Source organism: Taurulus bubalis, assembly GCF_910589615.1.
Source record: "Taurulus bubalis genome assembly, chromosome: 14".
In the NCBI taxonomy this organism is placed as follows: domain Eukaryota; kingdom Metazoa; phylum Chordata; class Actinopteri; order Perciformes; family Cottidae; genus Taurulus; species Taurulus bubalis.
The window spans coordinates 10,559,895-10,575,472 of record NC_136602.1 but is presented as its reverse complement, the minus strand read 5'-3'; the positions used below and the strand labels follow the sequence as shown (position 1 = coordinate 10,575,472).

Below are 15,578 nucleotides of genomic sequence, written 5' to 3'. Positions count from 1 at the left end.
TCAAAAAGATGATTTTTTTTTAATAGATAATTTTCTCTTCTAAATTACTTTCCAGGTACCAAGATAAAGAGGGCTGGGCTCCGGCCTCGTACCTGAAGAAGATGAAAGATGAGCTCTCTCCCCGCAAGAAGACGGTGACGGGACCTGTGGAGATCATTGGAAACATCATGGAGATCAGTAACCTGCTCAACAAGAAATCCTTGAGTGAGAAAGATGTACAGATTGAAGGAGTCCCAGAGAGCCCTCAAGTGGCCAAGAAGGAGATCAGCCTGCCAATCCCCTGTGCGGACTCCAGCCCTGTTAATAGTCCACAGGATGGAAAAAGTAAAGCGGAGCCTTCCTCACCAGCAGTAGCCCGCATCGCCCCTCAGCGGGTGGAAATTGGTTAGTCATGTTACTGTGAATGTCACAGTATGTTTCTAATTACTCAATTTTAAACTTTTACGTCATTCTTTATCAGTGTATATTTTTAAATGCAACCAAACAATCATGTATGTTTTTCTTCTTCTATGTGATTATTTCACAGGTTCACCGGTTCTCAGGCAAAAACCTCCTCCTCGAAGAGATGCAACCCTGGTAAGAGTGCGATCTTTTAGCCATCCATTTCGCCGAATAATGGTCATGTGCAGGATTTTAATATACTGTATGTGTATCAAGTACCAATACATTAATGGGAACATATTGAATTACAACTCAATATTCTACATTCAGAATCCTACTTAATTAGAAAAAAAGTGCTGACGGTATAAGTAGCTCCTGGGACATTCAGTCATGACATTATTAGATTTATATTAATGCATCAGTGTCTACAAAGGATTGTACTGATGTATTTGGTCGAGACAGAGCTAGTTAGGTATTTTAATCCTGTGGTTCCCAAGCTAGGGGCCTGGCACCCTCTCACTAGTTAAATATTTGTGGCCGTGAGATGAGTAATAGGTTAGGAAAACACAAACAGAAACATATTTCATCTATGAAATGTTATTTGAATAAATAATTAATCTGATCAGATCTGTTCATAACTACAGACATCTAAAACATTACAAGGGGCCCCGATCAGACACTGCTGTTTTTGTTCGTACGGGGCCACAAGTCATGAAGGCTGTAGACTGGTCTGAAACTGATCTTTTAATGTAAAATCTTAGTCTGAAAATGTAGATGAAGAATGTAGTGGATAGAAAAAATACAATATGTTTGCAATTAATTAGAGCACCCTTCAGGTACCTTTCACCACTGACAGTACGCCTTACAGTGCCAATTTCTTTTGTGCGAAGGGATTTCAGTTGCCCTGCCCACCAGAGCCCCCGACAGTGGAAGCCGAGTATTATACCATTGCAGATTTCCAGTCCTGTATATCTGATGGTATCACTTTTAATGGAGGACAGAAAGCAGAGGTAGGCACTCTTTTTCAAAGTAAAATTCAGTAACAAGAACATTTTAAATGTGGGTACCAACCACGTGTCTCGCTATATCATTGTATTAATCTACGCTCAATAACAACTCTGCCTTCTCCAAGTTTAAAAATGCCATCATGCAAAGACTAAAATATTTTTTTAAACTGTAGGTCATTGAGAAGAATTCTGGTGGCTGGTGGTACGTCCACATAGGGGAGAAGGAGGGCTGGGCGCCCTGCTCCTACATTGACAAACGTAAAAAGCCCAACCTGAATCGTAGAACCAGCACTCTTTGCCGCCCAAAAATTCCACCTCCAGCTCCGCCTGTCAAAAAACAAGACTCAGTGGAGACTGCACCTCCCAGCAGCCCCGGGTCTGAAGCTCCAGAGTCCCCTGTGTCTGCTGGAAGGCCTGTGTATGAAGAGCCAGAATATGATGTTCCTGCCATTGGTGATCTGGACATGGAGTCTGAGTTTGAGTTTCTGAGGGGAGAAGCTTCCTTGGTGGATGTTAGAAATGAGGATGGTTCCTCCGAGAAGGGATCACACCAGTTCTCTAAGCCTTCTTCGGCTTCGTCGCTCCACAGTGCCTCCTTCAAAATGTGCGAGTCATTTGAAGATGGCCACGAGGCGGAAGGAGAGGCGGAGGGAGAGGGAGAGTGTATCTATGAGAATGACGGCTTCCGGCCCTTCAGGGAGACGCCAGAGCGACAGTGCAGCAGGGACTCAAATTCCTCCAAGACAAGTGTCTTGTCAGAAACTGGCAAGACCGCAAACCCAACATCAGGTGGGTGGAGACCTGCAGGTATCAAGCTCAAGATGGACTTGAATGGGAGCCAGTTTTCAACCAAAGCTGAGGATGCATCCAGTCCTAAATCTGCCTTCACTGAGTCCACTCCAGATTTGTCCAGAAGTAAGAAAGACCAAGAGGAAAGCAAGGCATCCTGTTCCATCAAATCCTGCACTAAACCAAAGCCAGTGGTGAGGCCTAAACCACAACTAGCCAAGGCATCCAGTGCAGAGAAGATGGACATCAGCACCTTGAGAAGACAGCTGCGGCCAACAGGGCAGCTGAAGAACGGCACCAAAACTAAAGGTGAGGACTCTGAGACAGCTTCAGTCATCTCCTCAGAAGACTCCTTCTCTTCTCAGAGCACGTCAGATCTCTCCTCCATCTATTCTAAAGGCAGCCGGGGAGATTCTGACCTGGAAGGCAGCAGCCTGTATCGAACCACAGATCCTTATGAGAAGGTCCAAGAGTCTGAGCTCAGCTTCCCCGCTGGTGTGGAGGTGGAAGTGCTGGAGAAGCAGGAGAGTGGCTGGTGGTATATCCGCTGGGGAGACACAGAGGGTTGGGCTCCGACTTACTTCCTGGAGCCCGTCAGGCAACAAGATGACATGGCAGGGTCTGAATCTGATGGCACCCCGACTAAACCTGGTAGCCTCAGCAAGTCCAACAGCCTGGAGAAGAATGAACAAAGGGTGCAGGCGTTGAACAACATCAACCAAAACCTGAAGAAGGTCACCCCACCTATTCCCTCTAAGCCTCCAGGTGGCCTCTCCAAACCCCTCAGCTTGTTTGGCTCACGAAAGCAGAATAGCACCAAACAGCAGCAGGTTGTGAGACCTCAGTCTGTCTTCATCTCAGCCCCGATCAGGGACGGTCCCAGCCCTGTTGGCTCTTTAAGGAGAAACGAGTCCCTCAACTCAACGGACCACCCTCGTGCCAGCCCCACAGTGCGCCGCAACGCCTCCTTTGGCACTGTGCCACGCAGCCTACTGCCAAACAACTTCGGACTACCCAACAGGAACCGATCTGGTACCGGTAGCTCGGAATCCCTCGGCCTCAGCTCTCAGAGAAATGCCCTCCCTGTTTCCACAGTCAAACCCAAGCCCCACATCATCCATAACAACCTCAGAGAGGTGTATGTCTCTATAGCAGATTATCATGGTGACGAGGAGACCATGGGATTTCCTGAGGGAACGAGTCTGGAGGTACTGGACAGAAACCCCAATGGATGGTGGTACTGCAAGATTCTGGATAGTGGCAGACCAAGGAAAGGATGGGTTCCATCAAATTACCTCGAGAAAAAGCACTAGCACTCACGTATGGAGCTGGCAGAACTCTTAACATGCGTGTAAAGACTACGTCAACAGATTTACATTAAGTAAGGATTGAAATCTTACCCGGTACCTTTGCCAAAGCGAGCAGGCAGATCAAATTGTGACTTTGAAATGAAGTGAGACATCTGGTAAAATGAGTCTACATGAAAAAGTGCCTGAGACGTCGCATTAGGAGCAATATAATGAGACTTAGTGACGCAGCCAAAGAGAACACCAGAGAGAGGAAGAATGCTTTAATGATATTCTTCAGATGTTACCTTTAACTTGAACTAAGATCTAATTGTGTGTCCTTGAACCTTTCTCTGTAAGTTTATAATGACGTTTTTTTTAGTTTTTTTTTTAGTTTTGAAGCATTTAAAGCTTACTGCATGTTTGAAATGATTCATTATACCGACAATGCCTTGAGCTGTTGAAGTTAAACCTTTTTCTCCTCCTTCCGTAAGGAAAATCTCAATTGTTGCCAAAGCTGCTTTGTGTTAGTCTCACCATGGTGCTGTCTGTTTGCATGTTTTTTTAAAATATCTCTTTATCCTGTACGTCACCGTTTTGTGATATATTTTATCCATTTAATTGTGTAATACTGTCGTAATGAAACAATTTGTGAGCATCTCTGATTATCACAGTTTTTTCCTACACATAAATGTAAAAACAATCGCTTACGATCTTCCCTTACAAATATTTGTTGGTTTCATTTCAGGGGCTAATTGTCCGAAATTAAAACTTAACGTCGGTGGAAAAATTATTTATTCATTACTTAAAAATCATATTATTACTTATTTTATTATTATTGTATGGAATTTACTGATAAAAACAATTTCACAACTGCTTAAACATTTCTAAGAACTGCTCTATTAATAATGAAAACAGTTTGAATTTCTGCTGGGCAGTAAATTTGACATTACTCTTCAGCTGCAGCAGATGCTCACTTTTGTTTTATGTTAACTGTGTGAACAGTGATGATAACTGAAGTGCCAAAAGAATGAATTTAATAAATGCACTTTTAAACAATCATTAGTAGTTTTTTTTTTTAACCATTCATCCGTCATAGTTAATGTTTGCCCACACATCTGGTTTGGTCCCCAATTACAATGTTTCCCAACCTTTTCTGACATGTACTCCCACAGCCCTGTCACATGAACTCAAGCACCCCTTCATTAACACCACCCTCAAGTCCAAAAATGGTCCTATGAATGGATCATAAGCCCGATGTTATTTAACAATATGGATAAAAAAAAAAGGGACATTGTCACAATACCTTTTATGTAGTTGAATTAATAATGTTAGGGATGCTTTTGTACCACGTGTGACAAATGCTGGACATTTCATCCCTGATGTGTAGATATCACATTAACACATATGCGCATCCATACACTTTACAATACACACAGTTAACTAAATTCAAGCTGGGGACTCAATGTGGAATATTCCCCCTCCTTTTCTCTCACCTCTTAACTGTTATCAAAATGAATATACCCAGTAAATAGTATTTTTATTTTTATTTCTGTTAGTAGTGGGCCATATAATATCTCTGTATCTTCTATTATTATTTGATAAAAACAGAAAACCGATTGCATTTCAGTAGGAAAAAATGGCAGAAACATATTTAAAGTATATTTAAGTCATATTTAGTGCTCTTTTTTTGTATTTAAAAATAAAGTCAGCGTGTACCATGTACATGTATTACTAATAAATAAAAAGGTCTTGAAATATGCACAAATTCTAGAGGGGCGTGTCTGGGTTTGATTGACAGCAGCTGGCAGGCTGTCAGTGAGCAGGCGTTAGACCGAAACCTTGCTCTGAGGCCTACATGTCATGGAGCTGACAGCGTGTTGTGAACAATATTGAAGAGCAAGGACGGATCCAACATATAACTCTCCAGACCCAACTGACCCATACAGGTAAGTTTACTGTTGAAAGTGCTGCAGCTAAGTAGCACATTTACTATTTGGCCCATGAACTGATGTTCCCAGCTCATTTCCCCCAGAACAAGTGCAGAACAGAATGATTGTCCACGTTTGCTGTATGAGAAGTACACTTTATCAGGAAAGCTAATGTTAGTTTTTGTTCCAAGTTTGTGGCTTTGTAGCCGTCATGAAACCAAAAATATCGACATGTTTCCCTCTTGGTTTCTATTATTTTCTTCTCAGAGAACACAGGACAAGTGATTTACAGAGCAGATCTGAAGGCCTCTGCCGTAACAGACCAAAACATGTGGTGTTTTGTGTGGTCATATGAGTAATCATCTGCTGTATTAATTGCAAGTTAATGTGGAGTATAATAAATCATATATCATAAAAACACTTCACAGGTCCTAATCAAGTTTCTCAGTTGTGTTGCATTAAAATCTTTCTGCATTGGAATAAGGAACATATCTCAATGTTGAATGTGCTTATAATAAACTCACATCTGCATATGCAACAAAGACTAAGTGTTTGACCAGCTGAATGCTGTTATGCACAAACATCAGATCACACTTGGTTGCCTGACGTGTCTTCCATTTTTGTCTCATAACAGTGAGCCGCATAGTGGTGCTATTCACTTTGATTGTCCTCCTCTTGCAGCTTCTGCTTCAGGAGAACCTGCACATACGACTTTTACGTTTAGATGTCTTTCATGCTGTGCTCACTGGGCTCCTGAATTTAGCATCAACTGACAAAGCAAAAGTTTAAGTTAACAGCGTGGAGTTGTAGCCCATAATATTGTCACCTTGAGTTATAATCAGAGAAACACCAAATTCAAACACTGATGGCATTTCCCACTATCAGACACTGCACATATTTGATGTATTAGATGTGGTGCCTGAAATATAATAAGATTTACAGCCTACAGGAATTTAATGTGAAATATGTCCATCCCGCTGGCTGTTTCCTCCATTGGGATCCCATACGCACTCACTGGCGTGGAACTAAGCTATGGATCCCCATTGAGCATCTTTATACCATGTTTGTGATGATGTCTGCTGGCTGTGAGTCCATATTTACTTGCTTGTTGTACTCATGTTTATCGTGTTTATTGCAAATAATAAATCACAGGCATTCAAAAGAATGGAAAGGAAATGCAAAATGTTGCAGGTAAGAGACCCCTCAAGAGGTTTATAATATAACATGTGGAGGTGATGTGTCATAAGTGGTTAAAAACTGTATTGTATTGAGTGTTGACGTTCATTCTCAGAAATAGTAGTCTGACAGCTGAGCAAATGGAGGAAAACTTAGGGGGAAGATTTAGAGCTCAGGGGAAAAAACTACAGTAAGTAGAATTTGAGTCAAAAGGATTTTGGCAAATTGATATTATTATTTATACCAAAGTTTGAATATATGAATACAAAGTCAGGGCTCGACATTAACTATGTCTCGTTGGCCCGTGGCCACCAAGTTTCCTCATGTCTCTCTTGAGAATGAGGCTGTGTGTCTCATTGAAATTACAGCTCCCGTGTCCTAACTGAATGTGACGCGAGCGAGCAAGGGCCACAAAATCAGTAAGATTGCATTGTTTGCTCTTGAAATGTAGTGCAAATAAATTGTCGAAAGGTTTTTGTACATTTTGCTTTTCACAACACCCTTTAAAGATACAAATTAAACATGTTGACTCTGCCTTGAAAAAGCAGTTAGCATTACTATGCTGATGGTTTTGTCTTTGGGGGTTTCTCTGGAAGGTGCTGGAGCTGCTTCTGGCCTCTGGAGGGCAGCAGCACTCAGCTTCTCATTACAGATTGAGCGAAGCAGCACAGTAACCTTCAACTCTGTCTTCATCAACACTAATTAGATGATGTAGGGTTGAGATCCCTTTTGCACCATGAACAAATTTGTATTTTTAAATATAATTGCACTTCGCCACAGTCTGTCCCTCGACACTGCAAATCTCACAGAGGAAAAGATTTTATATCACGCTGAACAGCAAAAGCTTAAAGCCTTAACTACAACAGAGGAACTAACTCACACTCTGACTGTCTGATGTCTGGTTAGAATTCAAAATCGATACCCTCACGCTTTTTTGGAATACAAATTTGATACCTTAATTGACGGCATGTGTGTTTGACCAAACAGCTGTCTAGAAGAGATACCACAACGCGGCTCAAACAAGTCTGCCAAGCCCTTAAGCCTTCAGAAGGCCGGCAGCCAGGTTCACTGAGAGGTCTGAGTGGAAAGTCTGTGTGTACACAGACACGAGTAAGATATACTGTATTCATGTCACTGTCACAGATCCTGGCTGCGTATATTACCCTCGCACCTTTGAGAACACTTGGCCATGAACGGCAGCCACTGCTGCCTGTTTCATGTCCAGACATCATGGGTTGTATTTGTGCCTATTGGAGAGCAGCATAAAACAGTGCTGCATTAGAGCCAAGCCTGCAGGGTCGTAAATAACAAATGATGTTCACTCTGGCCAGGTCTACATACCACGACTCTAAACAGTTTCTATGTGAGTTATAGCTGTTTACTAAAAGCCCTTGCCTTTGTTATTCATATAGTATATGACGGGGTGTTAGTCAAGTACACTACTGTTGCGAGTGGTTTTGTTAAAGATGGCTGCCCTTTTGTTCTCTAACTTTGGTCTACTTTGGATTTTCTTGCATGAGACATTACCTCAACCATTTGTTTGTTGCACGCTTTGGGAAAACATAATGGCACTTATGCTTTCTCATTCCCTATCTTTTATGCCAGATTGACTTGTTTCCTGCTGTGCAAAAAAGATAATAAGCAATAGCTGTGAAATGGAAATGGTCAGTTTTAACTTTTTATTGCAACTCGAGTCAAATGCATGAACTGAAGTAGGCGATAGGATTTCTCTTGTACAAACAGTTGTATGAGCTCAAAATGTAAGAAATAAAGCCAGTGATTCAGACTTAAATTTTATTTATTAAACTGAACAAAATTAAACCACCGTAAGAATGTTTTTTTAACAACTAATATAAATTCCAAGCCAAGGAAACCAAAGTTATGTGCAGATTTTCTTGTTCCAAAATGCACAATGCCCACTTGCACTTGCTGGTTTTGTTTTGTTTGGACAGCAAAGTTTTGGTCACATTTGAAACACTACGTATGTCTGCTTCACTACAACACAAATTCAAGATATAATTATAAATATGCACAAGTAGGATAAACTAGCCTAACAATTAATATTTTTTACCAACTAATTGGTAACCAACGCCACCTTTACACATTGTATTCCCTTTAATAGCATAATTCAGTTGCCTATATGGCATTTAAGGAAACGTTTGACATCTTGGAAAATACGCTTTTTCGTTTTCTGGTGAAGAAGTAGATACAATGATTGATACGACTCTCATACTTGCCGGCAAGTGGCCACAGCTAGAATCCAGTCAGCCGAGCATAAAGACTGGAACTTTCTAGCCTGGCTCTGTCCAGAGTAGTGGTACAAATATACATATATCTGGATCAATATATGGATTCAGTGATCCAATATTGTTAATGCAAAGCTAAAACATCAAAATAATAATCTTCAATATACGCCTTTATTTTGAAATTCTCATGGCACATCTGTGTCACCAAGTTCCGTCCAAGCGCACCTCCTTCCTTCAGAGCCCAGTAATGAAATTGTCAAATCATATTTCAGTTGCTTTTTGTGAGCTGATATAAATGTCACTGATTGTGTTAAATGGCTGAATGATATGGTCTCATATTTATTGCAGGCTTCTGAATTGGATCAAATCAAAATTGTACCGTGTCATTGTCCAAAGAATCAATTTAATAACGTACCGAGATGATTTACACCCCTGTTTCAAAGATTGCAAAATCTGCCTACAAGCACAACTAACATGCACTAAATCACATGTTTAGAACTGTTTAAAAACTTTAGAGGTTACGTGCCATGAGCTTTAGAGGTGCTTTAACTGTTTGGCTGTTTCCCAGTTTCCAGTCTTTAAATGAGCTATATACAAGTTTGGGAGCTTTTTAATTGAGCAGGCGGCTCGCAGCAAACGATGCTAACAGAGCTAACAACGCAACCAACGGCAGAAGTTCTGACAGGACTAATGGTGTTTTCAGTAAAGGTTGTAGCCTTTTTAAATGTAGCAAACTTCATCAAAAGTTAAAAGTACTCCCATGACAATTATATTATTACATAGAATATTGCAATAATTCTTACTGGTGCAATTGTGTATCAGCAAAAAGTTAAAATAACAATATTTCTCCTGTGGAGTATGAAGTAGCATCATTTGGAAATACTTATGCAAAGTACACATACCTCATTGAGTACAGTAATAATAATATTCTCATCTAACTCCTAGTAAGTGAATAAACGTAATTCCCAAAATGTCAAACTATTGCGATAAGTTAAAATCAGCTCGACAGATCCACAGAGCATTTCAGATGCTATATAATAATCTATAATCTTTATATGCAACAATAAAGTAAACACTATTCTTACTTTTTGGAAACTATAGCTCTACTTATTAAACAAACGGTGATAATTCTTTATAGTAGTATTGACAAAATAAATAAAAATGATCATGTACAGTTAATATCACACTCATCTATACTATTTTTCTATCAGAAATGTTTCAAAAATGTTTAATTTCTGTTAGGTCATATTTGGTCAGGAAGAAAAACAAAAACAGGTAGAAATATAAAAGGCTGAGCATTTCTCAAGCACAACAAATTCCAGTATTATGTATGCAATGCAGTGACAGAGGACAAGGCGATATTCAAACATTTCATCAGTGAATAAATTCACACACTGATATTAAGCACACTAAAATGTTTGTAGTTGTAGGTTGTGTGGTTAAAGCTGCTCACATCAGAGACATTACGACCATCTAAGAATGACTATAAGATAAATGTGAACCTCCTGGATGTCACAGCGAGGAGCCTAACGGACCAAAAGTGTGTCCGGACTTCTCTTTTTAAAGGCACACATGAAAACTTAACCGTGACTGCAAATTGTCCACCACAGCGGTAAAATGACAAGCTTCAACACCTTGAAAAACAAAAACAAATCAGCACTTAATTATTAACAAATTACTGAGTAATATTTCAGCGAGGCCAAAATAACACCTGAAAATAGCTTGTAGTTCTTAACAATTCAAAGCAGCACATAATGCATGAGATTAGTCGTGAAAATGTCCTCGGAGTTTGCTTTTACAGATGAAGAGCAGCACTCAGAAACTGATATGCAAATGAACATCTCACAATGTCCCACAATAACAAGCTACATCCTTGCCACTGACTGCACTCAAGTGATTTCTCTTCTTCCACTTGAAGACACAGTGTGCTGAAATCCACTGAAAGCAAATATTCATGTTTAATTTGTATGTACATGAAAGAGAACTGTAAAACCTAAAGTAAGCACAGCCATCTGTGACTTAAAGTGGGATTTTATGGGTTTCTTGCAACGATGAAGAGGTTGATTCGTCATCCCGATGTGCTCGTTCAGCATTTTAAAAATACTTCTGCTCACCGATGTTTATTTGAATGACTTTTGTCCAATCACGGCATCCAGCCGACTCACTGAGGCAGCCAAGAAGCAGGACATGCAACTCATGCAAGTCCCACATTTCACAGGCTTTCATACAAACCTCTGATGTATGGGGTGAGCAAACATTTTCTCTGCACTGAAACAATGTGCAGACACACCACCAAAAGGTACCCCTTCCTCCCCATGTCTTCGTCCCAAACATACAACATCCTCCCTCACTCCCACTTCACTGATTTACATCCCCATTCACCTCGAGAGTGACCTTCTATAGTGACAACACTCACATTTTTTTACCCTTTGCACAATCTAACCCTGCCTGCATTTTCCGCAGGTAGTGAGATATCCAGCAAAACAATGTATTTATTTATTCTTTACCCTTTAGGATAAGACATTGTATTGTGTTTCATTGCAGGAGGAGCATTTTAAAAGATGGCTTATTTTAGATGTATTGCAAGTATTTTTTTTTTACCTATTCCTCACTGGCCTCTGGAAGCATTCAGGAAATGTCAAATACAACTTATCTCACAGAATTGATTCTTACTCTACAATAACAGTTTTTGACCCAATGCACAGCACACGCTGTGGAGGAGCAGCTGGCGAAACCACATATTTATTCTCCTTGTTTCTTCTGCAGTTCTGAACATTTTTACTTTTAGCTAGCAGCGATGCTATCACCAGCAGAATGAAGGGTTGCTCTGCAGGATGTAGGGCAGATGCCTCTTCAGATTACTCTCTCTTCAACAGATGCTCAAATCACTGAGTCACTAGACAATAGTAGGTCATGGTCCTATCATGCCTGCAGTACCTGCACATATTTTGTTTCTGTTGATCACATGTTATGATGAACCCCATTGCTTGGTCCTTACTGTGAGACGCCATAGGCAGGAACTGTGAGTTTTCCAAGGTTGTGCATTGGCCATAACAAAGAAATAATGTTTTAATGATTGAGTTTTAGGTCCTGTTGGAGAGTACCTGAGCAAGAATGCACATGCAAACAAGCGGGGATTTCACTTGTCCTGCATCCGTCTTTAAAAAGTCTGACATGGCTTTGAAACCTTGAGCTGAACCTGACGATGCGACACAATGTCTTCACACAATACTACGAGCTCCGGTAGGTCTTGATGATATCTTTGATTGTCCTCCTGCAGATGGGGCAGCATGCGTTGGCCATCTTCTTGAGTTTGAGGCCGCAGGTGTAGCAGAGACACATGTGTCCACAGGCGTAGAGGACCGTGTCCACCACATTCTCGTAGCAAATGGTGCATTCGTCGCTCCACGAGCCGGAGTAGGATGGGAAGGTCGGGGACTCTGGGTGGCTGGAGAATGGAGAGTTTGGCGTTGTACCTTAGGTGACGAGAGGGGAAGACATCACAGATGTGTGAGTGAGTATGTGGGAAAGAGATATTTTACAACAATTGGAGGAAGGCTTACAAGTAGTTCAGGCAGATAACTGTAATGGTCACATGTGACATATATATCCAGTGCACCTTTTTATTTAAGTTGTTAATACCATTCCTTCTGTTTTCTCTGCTAATGAAGCTTCTTTTGCTGACATTATCTGCCAATAGTTTCCCTGTAGTGCTGTCTGCAGCTTAGAACAGGAGGGATGTGTGGGATCACTGCTGGGTTTTTTTTATTGTCACATCTGTTTAATTGTTCTCCTGCATGTCTGCATTTTAATCAATTTCATAAACAAAGAAAAAAAAATCCATAAACATCTGGACAGAAATGCCCATGGGGGGAATAATCACGTAGATAAATAGACAGAGGACTAAACTGGAACACTTGGACAAACCTGTGGAGGAGGAAAAGGCTGTGTAGTAGCTGGAGTTGAGGCTTGAATTGAGGTTGATGTTCAAGGGCGTGTTGAGGTTGGGTTCAGAGTCGCCGCTGCCAAGCATTGTGGGGTTGTTTGGTGTACAGGACGGGGAGCTGGGAACCGAGGCGCCTCGTAGGTCCGGGTGTGGCGATGAGCCTAAAGGTACAGAAGAGACATCTGGGTCACAACAAAGATTTAGCAACATACAGATGATCCATGAAAGTAAGTGTTCAAAGGAACAAAACGCAACGCTTTCGTAACTAGGAAACAAATATTTCCATCTTTCACACTCTGAGGAGTTATTCAGAGCTGATAATTAGCAAACGGAGGTGAGTGAATATCTTGTCGTGGCTCTGATACCGTCTGTCGCTCTCTCACACTCATACATACATTAAATCTCTTCAATTACCAAGCAGATGACTTATGAGGCCACAGCGTCTGTGTGTGGGTGTGTGTTAGTGAGTCAAGAGCCCATGAGTTGGTGTGGTCTCGTCACAGACGCCAAGCACCCCCCTCCTCCCATGAGCCCATGATCCCTCTGGGTAGGGTACAAAATGCTTTCACAGACGATCTGTTGTCTGTCCCGTGTGATCCGTCCCCATCCGCTCCCCCATACCCACCGGCTCTGGCATCAGTTCTCAAATTGGCAGACAAATTCTGATCCAGTATGCCTGGCAGGCACACGCCATTGTTGTTTATACATTGTCCTTCAACTGACCATCGCAGAAATATTGCTACCCTGTCGGGCCTCCCGCTCACTTGACACCACTGTCCTTCCACGTGTCAAATGATCTAATATTGGTAGTTTACATCCTATCACACACCTCAATTTGCTTGTCCAAACTTTCCTACAATGACAGTGTTGAGTAGAGAAACGACTAAAAAAAGAACCACAGATGGTGAGAAATTGCTGAAATAAAGAAATGCTGTTCCATTTAAAATAAGAAAATTACATGTTTGTGTGGTCTGTTGTTAGCAGAAAAATGCATACACTTTGTTGCATAACTCTAGCTACGTGCTCTGAACTCATGCATTTTCTTTGGACCACTACAACCACTGCAGTCTCAGTTTTAGCCTACGTAAACAAACCATAGTAGCTTTTTAGTCATGCAACAAACAACTTGCTGCTTAAAAAATCAACAGACTTAGCAAAATATGTATGAATACAGGACCTCTGGTAATCCATACTAAAACCTCTCCATAATTAGTGTGCTCTTTAGTTTAGTGCTGAGATCAACATGTTTGTACCACTTTGCTGAGACGGGCTTTTGTGAGAGTCATCTATTTATTTATATTAGTATATTTTAGAGTGGATAAAGCGACGTGTATGCAGACTGTAGCATTAACACACACACATTACCTACTTATCGTGATCCATGTGGCAGCCCAGCTGTTAACAAATGTCTTGGTCAACTCTAATAAGGCAGAATGGATAACCTTCATGTCTACTCATGCACCCTTTCATCAAGCGTATCTTTCATCTTCTCTTGTATTGTGAATTTACTGCTGGCTATGTGATCATAATGAGTATGTTGATCTCTTTAGTTATGCAGGAGATGTATTTGTCGTTGAGCATGTGGTGGCTTTCAACACTTGCTTATCAAATAAGAAATCTGACAGTCAGCTTTTAAACCTGCAATAACAGATTTTTTTGTGGCCAGTTGGGGGCAGCAGAAACACGCTTCTAAACACAACACTATCATAACTTTCTAAGCCGACATGGCAAATTTGATAAAAAAACAGTTGCTCATTAACACATTCAGCAACTGCAGACAGTGTTGCCAGATTGGGTTGGTTTACGCCCAATGTAGCGTTGGGTGGCGAAAAATGCCGTTGGGCTAAAACCTTTGACAGGGTTTTGAACATATTGTGAAAACAATATTAACAAACAAGCTGTCATTTATGGTCAAAAACACAGCTAGTAGACTTTATTTGTTCACTGACTCACATTATCTACTCATTTAATTTTAGAAATATTTGATTGACATGAGTTGTATTCAATCTTCGTTTGGGATAACGGAGGACCTATTTACCATGACGTCATCATCATGATGCAGATATATGAAGCTTCATATGCTTGTGATGTATTTTCAGTTGTGCATGTAATGGTTTTACATGGGTGTCTGGTAAGGTTATGATTTGGGATATTTTTTGTTGTATTGGATGGGTTTTAAGTTGTGATCAGGCATCACTGGTTATGGAGCATCACTGGTATAGATGGAGTTGAGTTTGTGTCCACCGAGCAAATGTAAATCTATAATTTTTGCTCTGGGAAATATGTCTCTTAAGCAGCTAGCTGCTTTGTGTCGTAAAGTGTTTGAGTTTTTTTTAACCGAAATCAGCTTTCTGAGCAATGGAATAGAGCGATGGAAGTGAAGAAAATATGAAGTTGAGGACTGGAAAACCATCAATGAGTTAAAAGAGGTCCAAACCATCCGTAGAGCTGAAGGGAGATTCAGAATCTGGTGATAATTCCCTGTAGGTTTGTCACTCAACGGGACCCCTTTCAAATTTGATCAATTGTTCATATTAAAATATTGATTATAGCAGCTATACGATTGTACAGCTACCGAAGGTCATCATTGATTCCAAATATCTCACAGGAAATGACAGAGATAACACGGACAAAATGACCACGTGAGAGCAACAGACTCCCATCTGTTCCACTTCACAGGCTTGACAACACCCAGCCATGACAAACTGTCACTTGCCTCGCTGGCAAGATGTTTCCATGGCAACTCGTGGCATGCGGCTTTAGCGAGTGGGTGAGCAGAGACGTCACAAATGCACTCCCCACAGCTGGAGTGGGTA

At 41.0% G+C, this 15,578-nt stretch overlaps 2 protein-coding genes across 4 annotated transcripts in view; one reads left to right on the top strand and one right to left on the bottom strand.

Moving 5' to 3' along the window:
* Nucleotides 1–4,525, top strand: part of LOC306746360 (SH3 and PX domain-containing protein 2A-like) — a gene marked incomplete at its 5' end in the record, with an annotated part of 33,067 nt that extends 28,542 nt beyond the window's left edge. For all 3 annotated transcript variants that reach the window (XM_079229263.1, XM_079229262.1, XM_079229261.1), the window contains 4 exons: nucleotides 56–384; nucleotides 527–576; nucleotides 1,272–1,391; nucleotides 1,562–4,525. In XM_079229263.1, coding sequence (XP_079085389.1) covers nucleotides 56–384; nucleotides 527–576; nucleotides 1,272–1,391; nucleotides 1,562–3,490 — 2,428 coding nt within the window. In that variant the 3' untranslated portion in view covers nucleotides 3,491–4,525. The remainder of the gene's footprint in view (nucleotides 1–55; nucleotides 385–526; nucleotides 577–1,271; nucleotides 1,392–1,561) is intronic.
* Nucleotides 4,526–10,028: 5,503 nt separating this feature from the next.
* LOC306746655 (E3 ubiquitin-protein ligase NEURL1-like) overlaps nucleotides 10,029–15,578 on the bottom strand; it is a gene marked incomplete at its 5' end in the record, with an annotated part of 28,176 nt that continues 22,626 nt past the window's right edge. Inside the window, 2 exons of the mRNA XM_079229601.1 lie at nucleotides 10,029–12,292; nucleotides 12,744–12,923. Coding sequence (XP_079085727.1) covers nucleotides 12,048–12,292; nucleotides 12,744–12,923 — 425 coding nt within the window. The 3' untranslated portion in view covers nucleotides 10,029–12,047. The remainder of the gene's footprint in view (nucleotides 12,293–12,743; nucleotides 12,924–15,578) is intronic.